Source organism: Ptychodera flava, chromosome 9 (assembly GCF_041260155.1).
Source record: "Ptychodera flava strain L36383 chromosome 9, AS_Pfla_20210202, whole genome shotgun sequence".
NCBI classification, from domain to species: domain Eukaryota; kingdom Metazoa; phylum Hemichordata; class Enteropneusta; family Ptychoderidae; genus Ptychodera; species Ptychodera flava.
The window spans coordinates 39,153,963-39,176,059 of record NC_091936.1 but is presented as its reverse complement, the minus strand read 5'-3'; the positions used below and the strand labels follow the sequence as shown (position 1 = coordinate 39,176,059).

Here is a 22,097-nt window from a genome sequence, read left to right as displayed (position 1 = left end):
TGCACAGTCACCTGTGGTCTATTCCGCTCTGCGTCTGTATATGCGCCCCATAGACGTGTGTACATATGCCTGAGAAGAAGACCACAGGTGACTGTGGTCTGTGATATGCCTAAGCACCGTGACAGAGGATATAGACTGCGTTCTTTACATCCTTCAGCCCGTTATCGAATACCCTTTGTATGCTATGGATTGTTCCGTTAACTTTACAGCTGCAAAGTGTAATGTGGATGTGGACACCAACAAGAGTTCAACTTGAAGGTGGTGTTAGTTTATGAGGTAAACAAAATAAAACCCAAAACATCAACAAATTCGACAGGAAAACTACATAAGGTGGAATACGTTCTGGAACATGAATGATACAGAACCTATATTTTCTACGCTTGCGAGCCAATCTTATCTATTTATTTATTTTATTTATTTATTCATGTATTTATTTTACTGCTTTCTTTTTTGTTTGTTTGTTTGTTGCTTGTCTACTCAGAGAGCAAAGCACTGTGCACGTACCCACGATAGCAATCTTCAAACACATCAAACGTATATTATGAATTTATCGCGATATTGGAAGGTGCCGTTTATCCTTCCAGTTTAAAGGGAACACGTTGATGGGATCAAATGCCACGGTCATTGCCTTAACACGATGAAGGCCATTGTACAGAAAGAAGACCCGTTTCTGAAGAACATGCACAAAATACGCCAAACTGTATGCCTTAAATTTGATACTAATCAGAGACTTGATAAGAACTCAAATGATGCATTCCTGTGTTTATCATTTTAATATCGCAATTGCGATGATAAGTTTACTTCCACAGTTGAAACTAAAATAATGATTTTCGGTGTTCAAATACCGACCTTATTATACTGAATACATTTATAAAATCCTGTATGTGGAGGTTCATTAAGTTTAGCATTTATGTGACAATACTTAATCCGAAAGTGAAATTACCCCAACATGACAGTTTCTGGATCTGACGGTGCCTCAATAACAGAGATTAAGAGACTATTGCGGTATTTTGTGCAGAAAAAAACACAACCATATGGACGAGAAGATATACACATCATTCCATTCAATTTCCGATGGATTAAAACAGCAAATAATTTCGCAGAACAAAACATAATTGGAATATGCCTAAATCTCTGATTTCGTCTCGTTATGGGAGAGAAAATGTCTCATGGAAACACAAAAGAAAATGAAATTAGATAATTATTTTCCCATTGTGTCCTCACTATTTATATAGCGCGTAAGAAGCAAGGGGAGATATACGATCTTTGTTGAATAACTCCACAGGGTTCAACCGGTACAGAACAATCCTTCTTTCCGTTTTGTGCACACTGTGACGTCTTTAGAAGCTTTACGGTATCTGGAGGTTTTTCAAGGAACTAACATGGTTGTCCGGTAAGTATTGGCTAAAATAGGCGAATTGACATTGTGTCTGACCCATTGGCAATTGTTCTCTGTCCCTATACCGTCAAGCTCCGGCTGCATGGCTGTCTGTCTGTCTTTCTCCCCCCCCCCTCCAATAACCCTCCTGTTTCATCGCCATATCCCGTCACCAGCAAAGCTAGTCGTGAAAAAAGCTGTTGTAGTAGGCAATTACTTGCGGGTGGGCAAAATTTCCCGTATCACAGCGCTGGGAACGGGCGAGTTAGCAGTTGCTCATCATCAGCGGACGAGGATAGTTCATACCACTTGTACGTGGGCAATCTGAAAACGCCCGATGGGCAGACAGGGTAGAGAGTGTGATTCTATTGTTTTCTGGGATTTGCATATGGGCAGGGGGAAAGCATGAGGCAAAGAGATGGCAATGGGAGCTTTTGTAGTGGGGAGGTGGTTTTCAATGAAAAAACGGAGAGCGGGGAGCTTGCCTGACTGGGAGTTTGGAGAGGGGGAATTTAGGGGCGCGCGGGCGGGAGGTGTTCAAGTCGTTGCAGGAGGGCAGTTACCACAGCTGTTATTTTCCCCTTCAAATTGTAATTTTGTTCAAAATATGTTAGAATAGTTCATTTACACGTAACAACTCCTGTGGTTACAATATTTCCATAATTGGCTATTTGGTACTGTCCGTCAGCGACTTCCATCCGGTACTTCTCTAATAAAGTCTGAAAACAACGACCGACGAGATTATATTAAGCTACACTACTTTCTCTCTATTGCAGCAAGTTACTGTGCTTATAATTATTATAAGGTTCAAACGATATTCTTGAAAATTTAAGTCTTTTTTTACAAAAATACATGCATACATGACGCGTTGTCGAGACATGCATGTGCTCCATGGCTCATCCTTGGAAATTTCATTTTGAAATAGCGTTTACAGTCGCCGTTTTCTGCTTTCTCTGAAGGACCACAGGAACTCTGCTCCTAGCCTCGCTATGTTTATTCCTCTTTTCCGGTTTGAGTTTATTTTCAGAGTGTACTGGTGCAGGTGAATTGGTGAGTATCGAACCAACCACTGAAATATTCGTAAACGAAGGCAAAACCAGCCTACTACATTGTATTTTGCTATGATGATGATACCGACATATAGAGTTCCTAGGATAGATAGACTTTAGATTTTTGTCGACGAGAGTGGGTTTGGTCACCTGTGGATATATTAGATGTCTGCCGGGTTTGTTAGTTAGGTATTTATATTACTAATGTATACTAACCTACTAACTAACCTGCAACCCCCGCACACATGGAGTCCTGTGAGGGCAGGGTAACTGGAACTTCAGGTCGTACCTGTGGTTTTGTAAGTTTCGTGCCAACGAGGATAACTAAAGTTATGTGTATTCATTCAGCGGAGAAAGGTGATTGTTTTTGTTTATTGGCTTCTGAAGAGAGGGCCGAGATCAGTTGTGTAGTGTTATCAGTGTCAAGCTTTGCCTTGATTAATGAAATCTTCATTGCTTTTTAACATTTGTATTTCAGAGTGGGGTTCGCTATGGACGACATGTTCAGAAACGAAACGGTAAGCAGCGGTGCACCCACTTACTAATTGCGCAGAAAGAAAACAAGATTATTGTCATTGATTGTTCTACAATTTTATTTTGAATGATTAATGAACAAAACAGTGTGCAATTTATCGCATATTTTAATTTAAAATCGTTGTATATTAATTGAGCTTGATTCCAAAGCGTCACTTCAATTACACGTGACCGATGCACATTAAAACGAGAGGAAAATGAGCAACAACCATATAACGTGAAGTAGATAAATAAACTTCTCATACTATGTAGACCAACGTATGTACAAAGGTAACGTGCAAAAGGGAATTAATGAGTTAAAAGCGCCCAACCCCGATTTCATAGTGAAAAATGAGTTCAACATTTTTTTGCATGGCATTGTAACAAAATAAATCAAAATATGCATTAGTCTGTTGATTGTGCGAAAAAACTGTCACCATAGCGACTAATGTAGTAAATCCAAGGTTTGGACACTGTCGCATGTTTTCTAAAATTCCGCTCTAGGCCTACGTGCCCCATAGACGTGTGTATTCTTTTTAAGCGTATCAATCCACCGATATTAGCTCTGATATACACATCCTTATGAACGTAAGGGCTTATCAAACGATAACCATTGTTTCTGTCTTTCAAAGAGCGATGGTCAAAAACCTATAAAACAACCTTATTCTACATAGGGGTGTAGTATGATGCCCTGAGATACAAGTTATCCAAACAATCTGCATTGATAATCAGCGATATATATCTAAAATTATTTCTTTTCTTCCGTTTTTTGAAATGAAACAGCCGATGGAGTTCTGACAATGCCGTGTCGAGTTTACAGAATACACACGGAATTGAAGACATTCTACGAGGCCAAATCTATCTGCCAGGCTAATAACGGCCAAGATGCTCAAATGGCCAAGATCCCCAGCAGTACTGTCAATGAGGCCCTCTTCGCCTTGTTCGCAAGCTCCATGTCGGAGAATGCGTATTTCGGCGCTAGAGACAAATTGACCGAAGAAATCTGGCTGTACGAGGATGGCAGTGAAGTGTGTTTCCAGGACTGGGCGTTCTTCAGGCCCGTGACCGACCCAACGGCAAACTGCGCCACCTTCACGTAGGTAGAGATAAAATTGGAAAAGTTATTTTCAACAACGACAGATTCTTCGGGTCAAATTTACTATGCTGAAAATATATGAAGAGAGATACCAGCACGCACGCAAATTTATACCACGCCTCGAGATTTGAATCCCCGCAAAACCACATCGTGGCAAAACTAAATCGTTTATAAAGCAAAAATAATACAGTCATTGCAAATTTACATTCTATTCTAATTGAACGTCAATTCCACTGCTGTATTTTTGTTATTTGTTCGGTTTAATTGTTCTGTACATATAGTAGCACTCTTCCAGCGAGGCCAGAATGTCATCGGAAAACCGTTCATGCACTGTCTCCAAAAGAAATGTATTTCATAATGCGTTCTCGAATTCTACGATAGTTGTACAATTTGATGATCGACACAGCCAGTGAGATCATCGACGCATCAAGCAGCAAAGTGTTAACCCATTATTCAAACTCACGGCTTCGAAAGAAGCAGAAATCTCGGCGAAATTCAGTTTCTAGCTAGCTAACTGTATTGTGTTTTTACTATAAATGCAAACGTTTCCCCATGGCGAGAACTAATCTGAAATATTCCGTGTTCATCAAACTGACAAGAAAAACAACTGAAGCGTTTTCAATTCATCATTGACAAATGTGTTTCTATTTCATGTCTATGTACACAGTTTGAACGTAGGTGGTCACTGGCTTGATGACAGCTGCCTAACACCACGACCGTTCATCTGCCAATTTACAGGTAAGATCAATACACAGTTTTTAAAAAATACGTTTTTGTACTGAACTTTACCTTACTTACCTTAACATACCATGCCATACTATACCATACTATACCATACCATACCATACCATACCATACCATACCATACCCATACCATACCATACCATACCATATCATACCATACCATACCACACCAAACCTTACCATACCTTACCTTAACATACCATACCATACCATACTATACCATACTATACCATACCATACCATACCATACCCATACCATACCCATACCATACCATACCATAACATACCATACCATACCATACTGTACTGTACTGTACCACAGGAGAGGAGAAACGTAATGGGGAAATGGACTTGATTTATCATTGATTTTTGAGTTGATATTCCTAGGAAAACGTTTTACGTGCTACAACATTCCATGGAACAACTGTGTTACCACTCACAATCTCTTTTCTCTTTACTACAGATTTCGATTAAGTGTAACATTTTGGGACTTCCAAGATACATGTAGGAACAACGTCCTTTGGTGTAAATTTAACCTTGATAACATAAACATTGGATTATGGGGCCACTAAAATAATTAAAAAGCGCTATCAGTGTCTGTAGAAGTAGAAGGGGGTTGTACTTCACCCTGAGTTCTACTCATGTTAGAAAGAAGACCATTTACCAAACTTTTATCGGTGGAAAACATAGTCAACTCCTGTAAAATATTTTATTTTCAAATATTCAAATAAAACTAAAGTTTTCATGTTCTAACTATTTGTGATATGGGCTAGTAAATCAAACCAGCAGTGTTTACGGAGTGAGTGGTCAAATGCCTGAACGTTCACTTGTAAAGGATTATTAACAGACACCCACTGTGTTCTGGTGTTTGTGTTTTGTTACAGTCTCCGCCATGTCTCCCTAGCAAATTAATGCTACACCTTTGTAGACTAGTGCTCTTGTCCCGTGTTTTCCCTAAAAAATGACTAAACAAGTCGAAATTACAGTACGTCCGGGTTATCAACTCTTTTTGTCTGGATAAAGTCATGCACATGAGTCAACATATTGTCTGTGTTGTTTGATGTTTCACAAGTTTATTGATCAACATAAAATATGTCCGTGATATTGTTGGATTTATATTCACTTTCAACGTTGCGTTATTTCTGTAGCTGGAACTAAAATGTCCTAATGGAATGTACTATATTGTCTACGGTTGAAAGTTTACTCCTAGAAGCGATGGTGTAATAAATGATCCCCTTCTAGTTCCACAGACACTGATAGCGTCCAGTTAATTACTTTAGTGGCACTTTAATCCAACGTTTATGCTATCGTTACTTTTATTGCCACAAATGTGATGTAAATCCTATATTTACAAGCAAGCAATAAATATTATTATTATTATTATTATTATTATTATTATTATTATTATTATTATTAACGTGATGAAATGGACACCAAAGGACGTTGTTCCTATCTTCTCGAAATGTTACACTCAATCGAAATATGTATCTAACACTTACAGCGGCAGTTCTCAATCCCTGTAAGCTTATCGCATTAGTGGTTGACTGTTTCAGTAATTTTAATAATCATAATCCTTTGTTCTCATTTGAAAGTTATGCACAGTTAGTCGATAGAAATGCACATAGAAAAACTTGACAAAAAACCCTGTGCCGATGGGATAGGACCAGCGATCGGAATTAACGCCATGTTTGAGAGGGAGTTTAGTGTGCGTGGCTCTCTCTAATGGGTATGATTGGGATGATCGTAAGCGTTGTCAGTTCTGTGTAATCTCTTTGACCGAAACCACTATAAGAGTGATATTGGTAAGGGTAAAAGCCTTGAGTGCAAGACTTTGAACCAGAGGTTCTAGTAACACGAGCGGTGATCGGTATCAGCTCATACAGTATTCTTGACTGAATTAAATAGTATTAGATAGCGACTGAAAGAGCGAATATTGAAAAACGAAATCATCCGAATTTCTTTTTATCTTTGAATCCCTAGAGACTGACGATTGTGCACCTGAGCCTTGCTTAAATGGCGGGACATGTACCGATGAAATAATTGGGTACACATGCGCATGCCCATCTGGCTTCACCGGCCAAAACTGTGAAACAGGTACGCACAATAAACAACTGTTAGAAAACATTGTTTGAAAATGTGGTCTTCCTCGGCCTGGAACGAGGCTATAATATTTGCTATGTACATGTGCATATTCGTCTGAAATTTGAGAAACAACTAGGATTGCACCTTTGCCGAAGCACGTTTATTTAGTTTAGTTTGCTCTCACTTTGTAAGCGTTTTTTCAGTTTATGGGCAATCAATGGTGCAGATTATTCGCCAGGACTATGACGTGACGAGGCCTTCTGCAGCCTCGGAAAACCCAACAGCGCGTGTATTCGTTATCATGTTTGTCTCAGCAATAAATCAGGGCAACACTATCATATCCGATTCTAAGACCAGAGTTAGAGCATCCGTACACAACTTCACCTTTCAGTCATGATAATCGAGAACCAGGGTAAAATTATTTAAGTGTGTAGATGTATTAGTACAGCTGTACATGTGTTCAGCCAAGAAAAATATGTGTTAAAATAAAATATATTTACTCTTTCACCATAGGTGGCGCAAGTTGTCTGACAGAGGGCTGTCAGAATGGCGGTGAGTGTACAGAGAGTGGTATCTGTCAGTGCGACAGTCACTTCATCGGAGACGCTTGCGAGACTTGTAAGTTTCATCTGGGTCATCCTGGGGTCGATGGTTATTTGTGACATGAAAGGGACAAAGTCGCTCTTTTTTACCTTTTGTGATAACTTGGCATACTTGAATAATAAAATCAGCCAGGTTACAAAACGACGATGGTCTATAACTGTAAGTGTCAAAAATTAGCCTTTACTGAATGCAAACCGTTGATTTAGTTTGTGACCGCTAGAAAAAGTGATTTTTTTTTCCTTTTCCGACTTGCTTTCCTGTGACAAATATACATTGTCACAATGTAAGGCAAAGCTGCTATACCTATCTAAATGAATGGCACTGCCAAAACAGATATCATTACTAAGACTTGCATGAGATCCAAACTTCTGTAATAGTGTATGTTCAGCCATGCGTGGTGAGAGTTGCGTACGGAACTTGATTTTTTTAGTACTGACCGTAACATGTTTCAGTGTACATGTTTAATTTTGTCTGGCTGCAAGCAGAGTTGAGGTTGTGCACAGTTGACCAGTTTTTCAGCATGTTTCAAGAAGTCAAACTACACAAACTACTTTTCGTATCAGATAAAATTCATGAAAAAAAGGCAAAAAAGAAGCGACTTTATCCCTGTATGGATGTCGAAGAGGGTTGGTAATTTCTGTTGCAAGGGGTAACGTCAAAATGGGCGACAACGAAAAAGTGAATATTGCATTAAATAGCATGCGTTTTTAAAAGTATGAAAACCTTGTAGTCACGAAACTTTTCTCTCTATGCAACTCAGGCAGAAACGGCTCAAGGTCAGACTTTGAAATTTAAAAAGCCCAACCATTCTTTTTCTGGTCTAAAGACAGTGAATCGAAATTTTTTATTTCCCCCATGATATAACAAAGAAAATTGCATCAGTTTTAAATTTCACCTGTCAGTAAACTTGAACAAAGACTGAAGCAGTAACTTTTGATGTGTTTTTCCATAATTTTGGTTTGTCTGTAAGATAAAATTTTTCTCTCACCCTTCCAAACCGATGGATATGACGATGCCCTATTTTTAATTTGTCGACACAGCCTGTAGTGTAGATTTAGTGTCTGATGTTATTGTCGGCTGGAGAAATTTTAGTCCGCATTTAATTTCATTTTTCAACAACAGAATTGCATGTCGCACACAATGAGTTATGTTTACAAGACTATTACTTTTACATTTCAACATACAGTTGGAACATTTTTTGTTTGTTGTCGCGAAAGAGAATACTCAAAGTTTTCGAAGGAAGTAGCAGTATGAGCGATAGGTTGAAACTTTCAATTTCAGGTGCATAAACTGATTTTCCTTATTGTACGCACTCCAACAGGTGTCCCCAACAGTGCAGACGTATCGGGTAGTTTCTCCACCATCAGTGCCGTATATCCCTCCACGATGACGCTGGACACGAACACTGCCTTTACCTCGTTCAGTGTTGGAAGCGACACTTACTTGGTGACGTATCAGAAGAGCGGTATGGGTGACGGTGTTGCCGTACACCAATTCGTACCGGGGAGCCCTGTATCCTATACTTTCATTCAAAACTTAGCTGAGTCGGAAGTCAAACATGTCGAGGCATTCAAAATACTCGGTCGCCAATACCTGGCAATTGCACAGTACGATACCACAGATGTCAATCTTCATTCGTCTATATATCGCATGGTCGACGGCTCGACCACGTTTAGCAAAATTCAAACGATACAATCCCCATTCTCAGAGAGAGCAATTTCCACTTTTTCGTGTCGTCACACGGCCACTTCTTAGTTCTTTCCGGCGGCGATGGAAATTCAGTTTTGTATGATTGGGAAGAACAGACAGATTCATTCGCCCAGTTTCAATATTTCTCAGGCGTGCTTGCCAGCAGTTGGCGTCGTTCACTGAGAACTCTGACACGTACTTAGTTTTCGCAACGACTTCTGGAAATCCAAAAGTATTCGTTCAAACGTCCGGTGCCTCGCAATTCACAGAGGTAGCGAACAGCAACGTCGAGGACATAAACGTTAATGCAATTACTACTTTCCTCTTCAACTGTGAGAACTACTTGGTCACCAATTGGCCGACTTTCTCTCCGCCCACTGTCTATGAATGGGACAGCATTAGCCAGTCTTTCAACGCAGCGACATTCGTCGCTGGTACGTCGAGTATCTTTTTTGCTGGGGATGTGATCAAATCTTTCGAAATTGATTCTTATCCGTTCGCGATGATGTCCGCTTTCGACCCATCGGCAAACGAGCGCGCTCTCATGCTAATAAAGCCACAGTTCAACTCTCCAAACGACTTAGAAATTCACCACCGAGTGCCAAATACAAGCGGTGAACAGCCGCAGGGCTTTCATGTATTTGACAGTGACGGCAAAACCTATCTTGTTTTCGTAACCGATACCAGCGCATTCACCCTGGAATGGCAAGCTACTATCTGAATAAAATGAATACCCAAGTCATTTAACAAACCAAAAAAATTCTGAATCCTTTTCTGTACAGATTTCTCGCCTATCTGTTAACCGTTCTGCTCAACTCGACAAACACCTTCGTTTCATTGGGGTGTTATCCGTATTTGCAAATACATGTACTCGGTCGGTCAGATTAATAAGTTGGAAAGAAGTGAGAAACGACCTTATAGGTATCTAACTCAGACAACCTTTGCGATGGTTGTTCAAGAAACGACCAGTTTTAATCATACTTGACAATATGTGTATATGCCTGCACAAAAAGATAAAATATATCACGCATGACTTAAGTATTGCCAATTTTACAGTATATATATATATATATATATATATATATATAATATATATATATATATATATATATATATATTTATATATATGCATGCTTGCCAGGGTGATGCGTTTTACATCAATTAATAGTTAACATTTCAATAAACCGCATTCAGGCATAAGTTTGAAGAACTATACTTGCACAGTTGTCGGATGTTGTTCGCAGAGTATGTTTTCATCGTAAATAGTCTTCTCACATGTCCTGTCTTTTTTCACCTCTCGAGTATTGGACAAATGCAAGTCTATAGTCTTCTCCATATTATTCGTTTGATAATGTTTTCTCGGCCACAAGGTAGCCTCCGCTGAGAATCATTGTATCCAAGCTCCGCAATATGTTGCTGTTATGAATAAAATCATTTCACAAGCACCTGTGACTGTTATGACGTGTTTTATCAATCTTTATTCAGAAACTTTTGTGGCTCTTATAGGTTAAGCGCAGCGATCGATGGCAATCTAGTCACGTTTTTTTACCGCCGAAGATCGAGATAATTGTATTGAAATGTTGGAAATCAGATAAGTGTAGTCATATAGAGGAATTTCTGTCAGATTCTGTGATCTAGCCATCTGCGTAGAGAAGAAAAGATACCTAGACTTGCACGTATCCAAACGAAACATCATGGAAAGTTAATACTTCATGGTTGGACTTTCATCTCGTTGGTCAACCACGCCAAGACATGGACACGCTTTGGGAGTCACATAGTAATCAAATTCCATCTTCGCTTGCCAAGGTCTCTTGTCCGGGCAGGTAGTTAGTGGGAAGTAACGGACCTCATGCGAGCGGACGATGATCAAATACATGTACAGACATAAGCTTATTGCCCGTAGTTTGGGCAAACACGTAGGCATGTCTTCGACGCCGGGACCTGCTATTTAAGATACTTCTCAGTGCCCTATAACAGGCAAATTGAAGGTGCATTTTTTGGAGTCACCATGTCGTTGTTTACTCTTCCAACTATATGGATATAATTCATTAGTGCTTCAAGGATTATATCTCTCCAATGTCACGAGCAGTTTCACAAAAAGGGAAATATGGGTTAACTACGGAGGGATAAAAACACCGCAGGGTCATTCCCTGTGTTTCTGGTGATTGGGAATTATTATACGATCCCTGCACTTACCACTCATATTTTACCACAGCTCTGTTATGTTGGTTCAGCGAATCCTTCGAAGTCTTTAATACCAATGAGAGTCAACACTGTTTGCATTCTACAACACCAAGTACATACCTTAATATTTCTCTGCCTGCGGGATAGAAATGTTGAAGAAATATGAAAAAAAAATTGTTGGGAAGATGCTCCATCGGGAACGTGTTGTAATTACTCCGGTCTGCATTCAAACTGGGTTTCCCATAGATTAGTCGGCTGTGGTAGGGTATAGTCCTTGTGTTAAGCAGCGCAGAGATTCTGGAGGTGGGGAACGGTGGAATCGCACTGTGTTAAGGATGAATGGTTTTGTTAGAAACCGTGAAAAAAATTGTTTTCCGTTTTTGAGAAAAAAAACTTGTTTCAAAGGAGAGTAATAATATGTGAATTGCTCATTTCATCGAATCATCCTTCATTGCATGTGCTTGTTATTTACGCTCCAAAATGTACGTATAGAAACAAAACAAGCGATTAGCAAAATCCTTTTTCCATTAATTGGTCGACACAGATTAAAAACGGTCAAATATTTTTTGATTTGCAAAAATGTTTGCAAAACTGGTGACGTCACACCTGGGTCTAAATAGCCATCTGTCCACGATAGTTGTTTGCAGTTTCTGATGGAATCGCTGATTAACACAAGACATGAAAAAAAAATATTATTCTCCAAACGTGCGTTCAGAATTAATACTAATCTATCGCCAATATGGTTGAATCGGTTGCCGTTGGTTACAATATCGTGCGACCTGATTATCTACACAATGATTTGGAGTTTTTCCGGCATCATAATTGACGTTTATAGTCGAGAATACTTGATTTCGTATGCGGTGACGTGGACGACCGCTTATGGGTGCTTCGGTGCTCTCGCAGGATACTCACGCATGACGTCATCGATCCATTTTGGCCTTGCCCAATATTGGACTGGTAATGCTCAGCGGTTGTTTCACACCGCCGATACTACCCTCAATGGCTTCCTTGGAAGAGGGGAGAGCATTTCACACGGAGGGGGGACTTCAAAACTATGAATCTTCGGGACACTTGAGGGAAATACAACACAACATGTCTGACTGGCCAGACGTGTACATGCAAACGGAGTAAAACTGCCAGTCGTGCATCTGTTGCAATATATTATATCTTTTTTTAACAATGAATATTTTTTTTTCTGATCTAATGGAGCCGTCATTATTTACTGCCTGGGGGTCGGAGGAATCGGAGAGAGTCACTCAAAAAATTGAAAGCTACTTCTAGGGGGTTGCTCAAAATGTGGAGAGAACGAAGGGAGGTTACTAAATTTTTGGCTGCGAAATGAATTGAAACACCTCTCAGATTGCACAATTGCACACATCAATATCTCAAAATTTTCTATGCAAGGGTGAACGCCTCCCGTGCTCTTTTCCCTTTGGATGTTCTAACAGTTTTACTTAGTCAAAACACAAATTGAAAACACCTCTCAGATTGTACCAGACTGCACCATTGCACAAAATATTCTACGCAAGAGAGGGACCCCCGGTCTGACACTTTCCCCCACAGCCTATCGCGTGTACCTCCCCCCCCCCTCGTGTACTTTCGAATTCTGCCCAGTCAGATATCCTGGTGAAAACTCTGCCATGATACCCATCCAAATTAAAAAATACTATATGGCGTGAGCTTTTATCTGTACATTTTGTTGTGACTTTGAATATCATTTTGTTTAATAGTTTCACCTTTTCTAACTATTTTGTGAGATAACCGATGATAATCTAGCAGGGTAGGCCTACACCAGAATTTGAAACGTCTTTGCCATTGCTGTATTTTTGTAAACTTTACAAATTATTGAATTGGTATTTAACTTTTCTAACGGGGGGCGGTGTTTCAGTCAAAATATCTGTTTTAGAGAGGGGAATACTCTAATTAATTATGGTTCGCAGGGGGTTACACGAAATTTCGGGGTTTCCGAGAAATTCCTCCTACCCCCAGGCCGTAAATAATAACGCTCCCAAATGCCTGGCTTACAACTTTTCCGTACTTCTTATCAGACGTCATTATTACTACTTTGCCGAGAGTTTTACATCGTAGACCGTTACTTACGGGGCTTAATGAGAGAGAGAGAGAGAGAGAGAGAGAGAGAGAGAGAGAGAGAGAGAGAGAGAGAGAGAAAGAGAGAGAGAGAGAGAGAGAGAGAGAGAGAGAGAGAGAGAGAGAGAGAGAGAGAGAGAGAGAGAGAGAGACAGACAGACAGACAGACAGACAGACAGACAGACAGACAGACAGAAACAGACAGCCAGTCAGTCAGTCAGTCAGTCAGTCAGTCAAATAGAGAAAGGTCGCGGTGACAGTGCTCGCCAAGGGACAGAGTTAAATTTTCTCACTATTCTTCTCATTCTTTAGGGTCAAATTTTGACATGGCAAGTTTCCCTCCTATTGCAAATATCCGAATCTGGAGACCACATAGAAATTCTAGACTTTGGTATAGTTGCCATTACACTTAGCTTTCACGGCCCTAGCCAAACATAAACACTCGTTAAGCCCGGTTACATTGCATTACTCATACCAAGAACTTTTCATATAAAAAAAGACACTCTTAGAGAAGAAAATATATCACGATCCTTTCTTTTAGCACTTCCTGAGTTATGAGGTAATTCAATACATCATTTTAACAATTTTTATCGCAAACAACTCAACTATGCTAATTTTGCAATAAATTTTTTGTTGTTAGTTCTCGACATAAAAGAGAGAAAATTATTAAAGAAATGATTTATTGCTATGCATTGGAACTCGGTCAAAGTGTGTCTCCAAGGGCAACGCGAGTGCCATTTTAAATACTCTATGCGATGTCATATCTGTGGACCTAATGGTTATTAATGACCTGAACATGTCATCTATATGAAATGTAAATGCCCTTGTTGATAAGAAAAATATGCGAAATTCGCGTGATAGGGAGCAGAGGACATATGTCTTTGCGTGTAATCAATTTGACGCTACAATGCCTCGACAATATTGATGGCATTTAGGGGCGATTTACACTGGCTTTGTTTGGTTTCGCTGGATCGAAAAATTAATTTCGAATTTTCGGAAGATAAATTTTCACCATGAATAAATTACAAGCATTTCTTCATTGAATAGTGTGCTCAGCATTCCAGGGTGGTATCACAATTCGTTAAAATAAAGTGGGCTAAACCGTACGGTTACATAAACATCGTGAAAACGACAATCAATCCAGTTCCCCTTGGCCCTCTATCTTCATTTGTGAGTCTTTCTCATGCAAATTTATATCCTAAGAACCATTCAGGCAAAGTGGACCCTTGGGGTTGTCCATTGTCAGCCGAGAGAACGACTGGCCAATAGGGTTGAGTTTGTGGCACGCATTATTCAAACCAAAAACCTACAAGTATAGATCACAGGGTCTCTTCTCAGAAAAAAGCAAAATGCACGATAAAAGGCCAATGCGGCCACGTTAATTTTTAGTTTGGTCTGGGGCAAGGTTACCGAGTGCAGACCCAACGCCACTGTTTACCAAACCTTTATACTTTGGTGATGAAAGCTGGGTTTTTGACATGAAGAGGTGAGTTGAACCTGAGTCCGTGTCAAGACGCGCCTTGACATGCAAATACGAACAAGCTGTCATATGAACATACAGCTCTATTAGCTATTACCTTCCGATCTGTTTTCCTGCAATGTATTTCTCTCTGTTAAACACAACTTTATGTTGTACTCTTAAAATTATGTCAAAATGCCAAGTGTCCGAACATAAACAGTATTTGTTTGTGCGATGTTATTGATAATAATTAAATTCTAGTCCGGACTTAGTCTACAATTCATTTATAACGATGGAAATGCACATTGTGTACGGTTGAGTTCGATTTCAATACTTATATTGCTTATGTCAAAATACTTTCGGGTGGAGATAACGAAATGCATTGGTTGTGCAGAACAAAACGAATGAAAACGTTGAGAGGTTTACAACTTATGTGCCTTTAAATGGAAGCGTCAATCTTCAAACCGTCCAAACCTTCGTGTACATCTACCTATACAACACTCCCACATTGTCGTTACCTTTTTGAAGTTTTCACACACACTGCAGTGAACATAGATTCACAACTGTAGGCTAGTTTTATCCGATTGACCGCATCGCTCTAACTTTACGATATCGATATAGCATCTGCTGTTTTATCTGAAGTCTGGCACTCTTTCGTTTAACTTCTCTCTTGTACGGTGAATTAGATCGTAGCGAAGGTGGACCATTGCAAGACAATGTTGAAGTTATATTGTCGCTTTACTTCTGTGAAGGACTACAGTACGGTGATATACTTGAAGTAGCCTGCTGAATAGTTCGACATCAGAGCATAAGTTTCGCGGCCCTCTAACATTTAAAGTTTCTTTTTGATGTACGCAAATGTATATTCAACTTGTTTACTTTATTTAACATTGAATTTCCCTAGACGTAACACGTGGAAGATGGCAGCTTCCAAAGATCATATACTTCTTCTCCTGTTAGTCTGTGACATCGCGACTCTGGAAGTAAGCGCATCGTCTAACAATAGTGTGGTAAGTAAAACAAAGGAATACCCGGATATTGCTGTTGTGTGTTTGGGCACAGAGATCGATCTAAATGACTCGATAGAGTGATGGTTACCCAGTTAGCCACAGCTCTACCTCATCACCACCAATATTGCAGCAAACAAACTTTAGTGGTTCTAGCAGGCATAATTATTTTTTTTCGTAAAGCAATTACAAATCCGTAGTTGAATCTCAAACTCCCTTCCAATCGAAATGAAAACAACTGCAGCTCAAATACAAATCTTGAAAAAAAGTCAATTGGATGAAAGGATGTGCTAACGCCCGAAAGGAAGTAAGTTATTTAAATGGTAAGATTCATGAACGAAAGAAACACTTTTGCCAAATAGTGTCAGGGATTTCAACTGAACCGTCCCTGCCAGTACTTGTTACTGTCATCTCTGTGACGTTGTTGATATAATAGTGTTCACAATTCAGTGTACCCACCTAGATTTACGCAAAAACTGTCGTATGGCAAACGTTACCAACATTACAAGTGCATGATCTGTCAACGACGAATTTGAATAAACAAAGCAACAACAAACAATGTTTTTGCGATTTCGGCCATTTGGTGTTTTACTTTGTGTGACCAAGTGCTATCAATATTATAAATTAACAATAGTTATATTTGCATATATATATATATATATATATATATATATATATATATATATATATATATATATATATATATATATATATATATATACACTTAAAATGTCAGATTCATATAAAACATATTGCAAAGAACGACATACCGTACAACCCAACTGCATATGTTGCCATAATCTAGTTTCGTTAGATAAAGTTTTCGTCAAGCTGTCAAGAATATTTCTATTGATGGTCATGAACATATCGTATCGACAAATACGCGTATTTGCGATTGTTAATACAGAATAAAAGGCTTTGGATCCTACTTATCAGGGACGTGCCTATTTTACCCATAATGCACAATGATGACAAGGCGTATCATCGTTCTCATTTTTACCTCCAGATGAAAACTTTGCCGGGCTCCGAAAGTCGTAACTCACGAGGTAAGCTGAGTCCCCTGAATTCCAACGTAATTTCAAAGTTATGCTAATGTATCACGGATACAAATATATCCTGGAAATCCATTGCAACCTAACCTCACCATTTTGTCAAACACTCATAATTCTTACAAAAGAAAAAATAAGAACAGAGTCATCTGATACAAGTTCATATTTAATTCTGTTGTCATTGAAAATATTTGAGTATTCTTATTTCTGAATGTCTAATGTTTCGTGTTCTTTGTTCGATTAACACACTAGATTCACCAAATCTAACTGAAAATAGTAGAATTGCGGGCGTTTTACGCACCGGATGTAAGTATTATAAACTACACACTGAACACTTGCCCTGGGAGGAGGCTAAAAATACCTGTGAAGCAGATGGTTCTTTGGCGCGCGTGAAAGGTAGGCGGACAAATGAATTTCTAGCCAACCAAATCGCCTCTTACAACGTTGACGGCGTGTGGTTTGGAGTACACAGGAGAGATCTTGACTGGAGATGCGACGACCAATCAATTGTCTGCTATCAGAACTGGCAAGGCGGCACACAACAAGCGGTCGAAAACTGTGCCACATTACAGTACGTATTATGTATGGGTAAACAATCATATCATAGCTTATAGTTTCCCATAATATCATAAATGTGCGCACCTCGAAATCAAAGGTTCAAGCTTGTGCTGAAACTTTCTGTCGGAGAACTTTAAGCCATTCTCTTTCGAAATCAAGAACAAAATCAGCGATCGCCTGGCAAGATGTTGTACCGGAGCAACAAATTACTAGATTTTTGCAACACTTGAAATTCAAAATGGGCGCCGTTCCGATGTTAAATTTACAGGGGAAAAAATCAAATATTCAATCCACACAAATAAGCCGGTGAAATTTTCTTTACTCTATGAGCTGAAAAAGTGGTAGACCAAAAGTATTGTCAATATTTGATAGTCAGAATGTTTGTCCCCGAGGCACATTCTACCTTAATTCAAGTAGTGACAACATCAACGTTTTCAAAATTATTCATTTACGCTATCTCGAGCGTATGGTAGTGAGTGACCAGGCACAGGAACTAGGAATAATTAGTCTTAAGGTAGTATGCACCTCGAAAGTGAAAGACTTAAACTTTTTCTCTAACTTTCCTCAAAGGAATCTTTCGATCATTCTTTTCAAAATCAAGAATAAAAGTAGGGGGTCACCGTGCAAATTTTGAAATTTGAAACAAATTACCCAAGATTTATCAATATTAGAAATTCAAAATGGCTGCCATCCCTGTGTTAACTCTATGGAGAAAAATAAAAATTTTCGAATTTCGAAAAACTAAGCCGGTGAAAAGTTTTCTTTCACCAAGAGCTTAAAATAAAAATGAACAAATAAAAATAAAAATGAATAAAAATGAAAGTAAAATGAACCCCCACATGTAGTACCTCAGAAGAGAATTGTGAAAGTTTGTGAGTTGAATGTCTGTCCCCGAGGTGCGTTCTACCTTAAAGAAATATAACATTAATATCAAAAAATCACTGAACGTGAACGAATTGTACATGACATCGTAGTCAACGGCGCACTTGACATCGTAGTCAACGGCGCGACTTACATGTATATACTTGTACTGTTAGGACACGCCGGAGGGGTCACAGACTACGATATCAAATATAATTCGAAATGAAATTCCCGATTGGCTTGGACCCCGTTTGTACTTGTTCTAAGGTAGTTCGCGCCTCGAAAATGAAAGACTGAAACCTTTGCTTAAACTTTCCTCATGCAACTTTTAAACCATTCTCTTCCAAAATCAAACATAAAAAATCTGGGTCTGTCATCGTGCAAATTTTAGTACTGGAGAAACAAATTACCAAATATTTACCGAAATCTGAAATTCAAAATGGCCACCATCCCTGTGTTATCTCTATTGGGAAAAACGATTCCTGATTTTCAAATAACTGAACAGGTGAAAATGTTATTTACTCCATATAAGCTTCAAAATGAGACCCCACTGGTGGTTGACCAACAGAACATTGTAAACGTTTGAGAGCCCAAATATCTGTCCCCGGGGACAGTGTGCCGTGACGTTAAGGCGGTCCACTTATCTTTGATATTAATTGGGTTCTTCTCTCGCAAGTTCTTCCTTACTCCCTCTCCTTCCCCTACAAACAGAAAACTTCCACATATCAACATTTCTTTTGCTTGTTTACTTTTGTGTTGTTGCCATGCTGTGAATATTTTATTGTTGCTGCCTGTGAGGGCGTCATGTACTCTTGAATTTAGCATCGCTAGGTTTTTTCATATTTGTCATCCGTTGTAAAATTGATAGCGTGGCAAATTTGTTAATTCAGTGGTGGAAATGATTGCGAGAAACGCGCTTTTTAGGTTTATCAATGCATGGAGAAAGTGTTCTGGTGACTTTTTGAGATGAATTGTGTGTTTTTGTTACGGAACTTACGATGTCTATTTCTAAACTCTCGTGTCCTAAGTCGTTGCGAACATTCTTATCTATCCAGGAACGATGGTTTCTGGACCGAATCAAACTGCTCTGAGATTAAACCGTTCATTTGCGAGTTTAAAGGTAAGAAAGCGTTTCAAGTTTTTGTCCGTTCTCCATACACGACATAAAACAACAACAGGCGGTGCAGAACCATGGGTCCCCTACCGGAACTTTAATCAAGTTCTATATATACATGCAGTTCAATAGTTTTGTTAAAGTAAAATCTCATAATTATATCAGCGATAAAATTACAAATGAGTGACTGTTTTGATTTTACAAGTACAGAAACACATTGCTATCATCGGTTCCCAACACCCTTTCACCATCAAATTCATGAAAGACTATACACAAACGTTTGCCATCTTTGAGAGACTGTGTCATCCAACTAAGACTGGTTTTAATGAAATGCGTACATTTTGACGTTCTACCCCATGTCTCAGTGGACGACGCATGTGATTTCAGTCCTTGTAAAAATGGCGGCACTTGTACTGCTAACGGGCTGGATGAGTACTCCTGCAATTGTCCGAGTGACTTTGAAGGCGTCAACTGCGAAACCGGTGAGTCTGTAGCCACATTGTTTCACTACACGCTCGGTGTAGTCTGCACAGAATATTTGCTGCGGGTCAGAATTTCCCCCAAAAATATTTTAAACTCCTTATTATTCAATCAAAATCATATGTGCAGCATCATATTGTCGACAACACATTTGAGTCTGTGGTGTTCCACGGTGTGTGAGTGCAGTTATACATCAAATTGAATTAGGGCTATCGTCATGTGCACGATCAGAAAAACACAAATTCTAGGCAGCCTTTGTAACTCTAAGAGGTGTGAAACATTTACACCATCAGAGAAATACACGGATATTTTGTTAGGCTCGAAAACGTGCGAAGATCAGGATAAATCGATGCTATCATGATTCTGTCCAAGGGCGGCTTTTGCGCCACTGTCTTGAAGACGTCTCCAGAAAACTGGGCCTTTTTAATGTTACTAAATATCGCTTGCATGGACAGAAGACGTACACTCGCAAACTGAATGAAAATTTTAGCGTATCAAGCTAAGAAGTTGATTATCGTCTACTCTTTTTTTGGTCTGATCATCGTTCGATTTCGTACTAGTATTTTCTTCATTTTTGTTCACATCAGAAAAACCTCTCCCGGTCGACCCATGCGACGACAACCCCTGCATGAATAGTGGGACGTGCCTCAATACCAGAAATGATGGTTACACTTGCAACTGCGCCGCTGGTTACGAGGGGGAACACTGTGAGACCGATATTGATGAGTGCAGTTCCTCCCCATGTCAAAATGGAGGAACTTGCGTCGATGGTATCGCCTCATACAGCTGCCAGTGCGGTCCGGACTTCATCGGCACAAACTGTGAAACTTGTAAGTTTTCAACTGAACTTCACATTTTATGAATGGTTGGCACGGTCTGCAAGCGAAATACGAAACCAATGGAGAGGTAGATTAGTAGTTTTATGTACATAGAGGTGATAAGGTATTAGAGGTGGTAAGGGATGAATGGCAAAAGGGGTTAGGGACGCACGGAAAAAAGTTGTTATAAAACCAAAGAGGGAAGCAGAACTGAGGAGAGAGAGAGAGAGAGAGAGAGAGAGAGAGAGAGAGAGAGAGAGAGAGAGAGAGAGAGAGAGAGAGAGAGAGAGAGAGAGAGAGAGAGAGAGAGAGAGAGAGAGAGAGAGAGACAGACACAGACACAGATACAGACACAGACACAGAGAGACAGAGAGAGACAGAGAGTTATCTGAAGTTATATGAGACAAAGATACCAAGATCGGTAACGGAGAAAACTACAGACTAAGGGACTGGACACAAATTACAGGGGGGGGGTGGGCCGGTGTTTTTTGGGGGTGGGTCGCCATTTTTCGCGCAAGCATTTTTGAAGGGTCATAAAATTTTGTGCAAGCCTATGGGGGAGGGTCACCTTTTTTCATGCATCAAAGCTGAAATTGCATGTGCACGTTATGGAATACTGAAAAAAGAAAAAATACCTCCTGGCACTTTCATTTCTGCCATTACCATTTTCGGCGCGCCTTCGGGCGCAAATTTCAGGTATAATAAACAATGTATGATGATCCAAGCAGCCACATTGATTTAAGTTGTCATGATTTCTACTTATTCAACACTATTGTGCATAAACTGTCCCCTATAATGACTCTTTCAATAACAATTTGGGAGATTACTTATTTGACATCATTCTCCCATTGACAATACATTGGGTATAGGTTGGTGTCAAACGTTCATGTCGCTGTATGTACATTTTTAATTTTTGAGGACATTGACAGAATACAAACTGTTCAGAATAGTGCATAGTGTCATCAATAACAACTGGAAGCTTCAGGTCGAACAACTTTTGAATAACAATTTAGAATCAGATAACCTATGAGTTATTTGTAGTTTCCTCATAGCCTACAATGTATAGTGAGTGAATCAACATTTTGGTGAAATTCCAAAATCAAATTTCTTGCACAACCATGGACTTGAAACCACTCTAGTCTAATCATGAATATTAATACTAATAATTAGGTGTACATAAATGCACAGGTTTACCAAGTTTGTATTGGAAAAAAATTATTCATAGTTTCATCATAGACTGCCATGTATAGTTATATCAGCCACATTTGCCTTCCTTTCGGTAGGGCGACTTAAAAAGTATAGCAAGTCAGAAGGGGGTCTTAACA

The 22,097-nt window shown here is 39.4% G+C and overlaps 2 protein-coding genes across 2 annotated transcripts; both read left to right on the top strand.

The window, feature by feature from the left end:
* Positions 1-1,257: 1,257 nt before the first annotated feature.
* Positions 1,258-10,154, top strand: LOC139140935 (uncharacterized). The gene is made up of 8 exons (XM_070710440.1): positions 1,258-1,393; positions 2,338-2,428; positions 2,906-2,945; positions 3,724-4,036; positions 4,704-4,774; positions 6,761-6,874; positions 7,376-7,480; positions 8,787-10,154. The coding sequence occupies exons 1-8, from the start codon at positions 1,383-1,385 to the stop codon at positions 9,218-9,220; spliced, it is 1,179 nt and encodes a 392-aa protein (XP_070566541.1). The 5' UTR covers positions 1,258-1,382; the 3' UTR covers positions 9,221-10,154.
* A 4,579-nt stretch (positions 10,155-14,733) lies between these two features.
* LOC139140936 (fibropellin-3-like) lies at positions 14,734-20,831 on the top strand. The gene is made up of 7 exons (XM_070710441.1): positions 14,734-14,912; positions 15,790-15,895; positions 16,899-16,938; positions 17,194-17,512; positions 19,416-19,480; positions 19,840-19,956; positions 20,542-20,831. The coding sequence occupies exons 1-7, from the start codon at positions 14,905-14,907 to the stop codon at positions 20,814-20,816; spliced, it is 930 nt and encodes a 309-aa protein (XP_070566542.1). The 5' UTR covers positions 14,734-14,904; the 3' UTR covers positions 20,817-20,831.
* Positions 20,832-22,097: the final 1,266 nt, after the last annotated feature.

Bases quoted from the DNA above. Each gene is read 5' to 3' on its own strand.
- LOC139140935 (XM_070710440.1), top strand. The intron at 4,775-6,760 runs GTAAGATCAATA...TTGAATCCCTAG, and splicing joins GTTCATCTGCCAATTTACAG to AGACTGACGATTGTGCACCT. The intron at 6,875-7,375 runs GTACGCACAATA...CTTTCACCATAG, and splicing joins CGGCCAAAACTGTGAAACAG to GTGGCGCAAGTTGTCTGACA.
- LOC139140936 (XM_070710441.1), top strand. The intron at 15,896-16,898 runs GTAAGTAAAACA...TTTTACCTCCAG, and splicing joins CATCGTCTAACAATAGTGTG to ATGAAAACTTTGCCGGGCTC. The intron at 19,957-20,541 runs GTGAGTCTGTAG...TGTTCACATCAG, and splicing joins AGGCGTCAACTGCGAAACCG to AAAAACCTCTCCCGGTCGAC.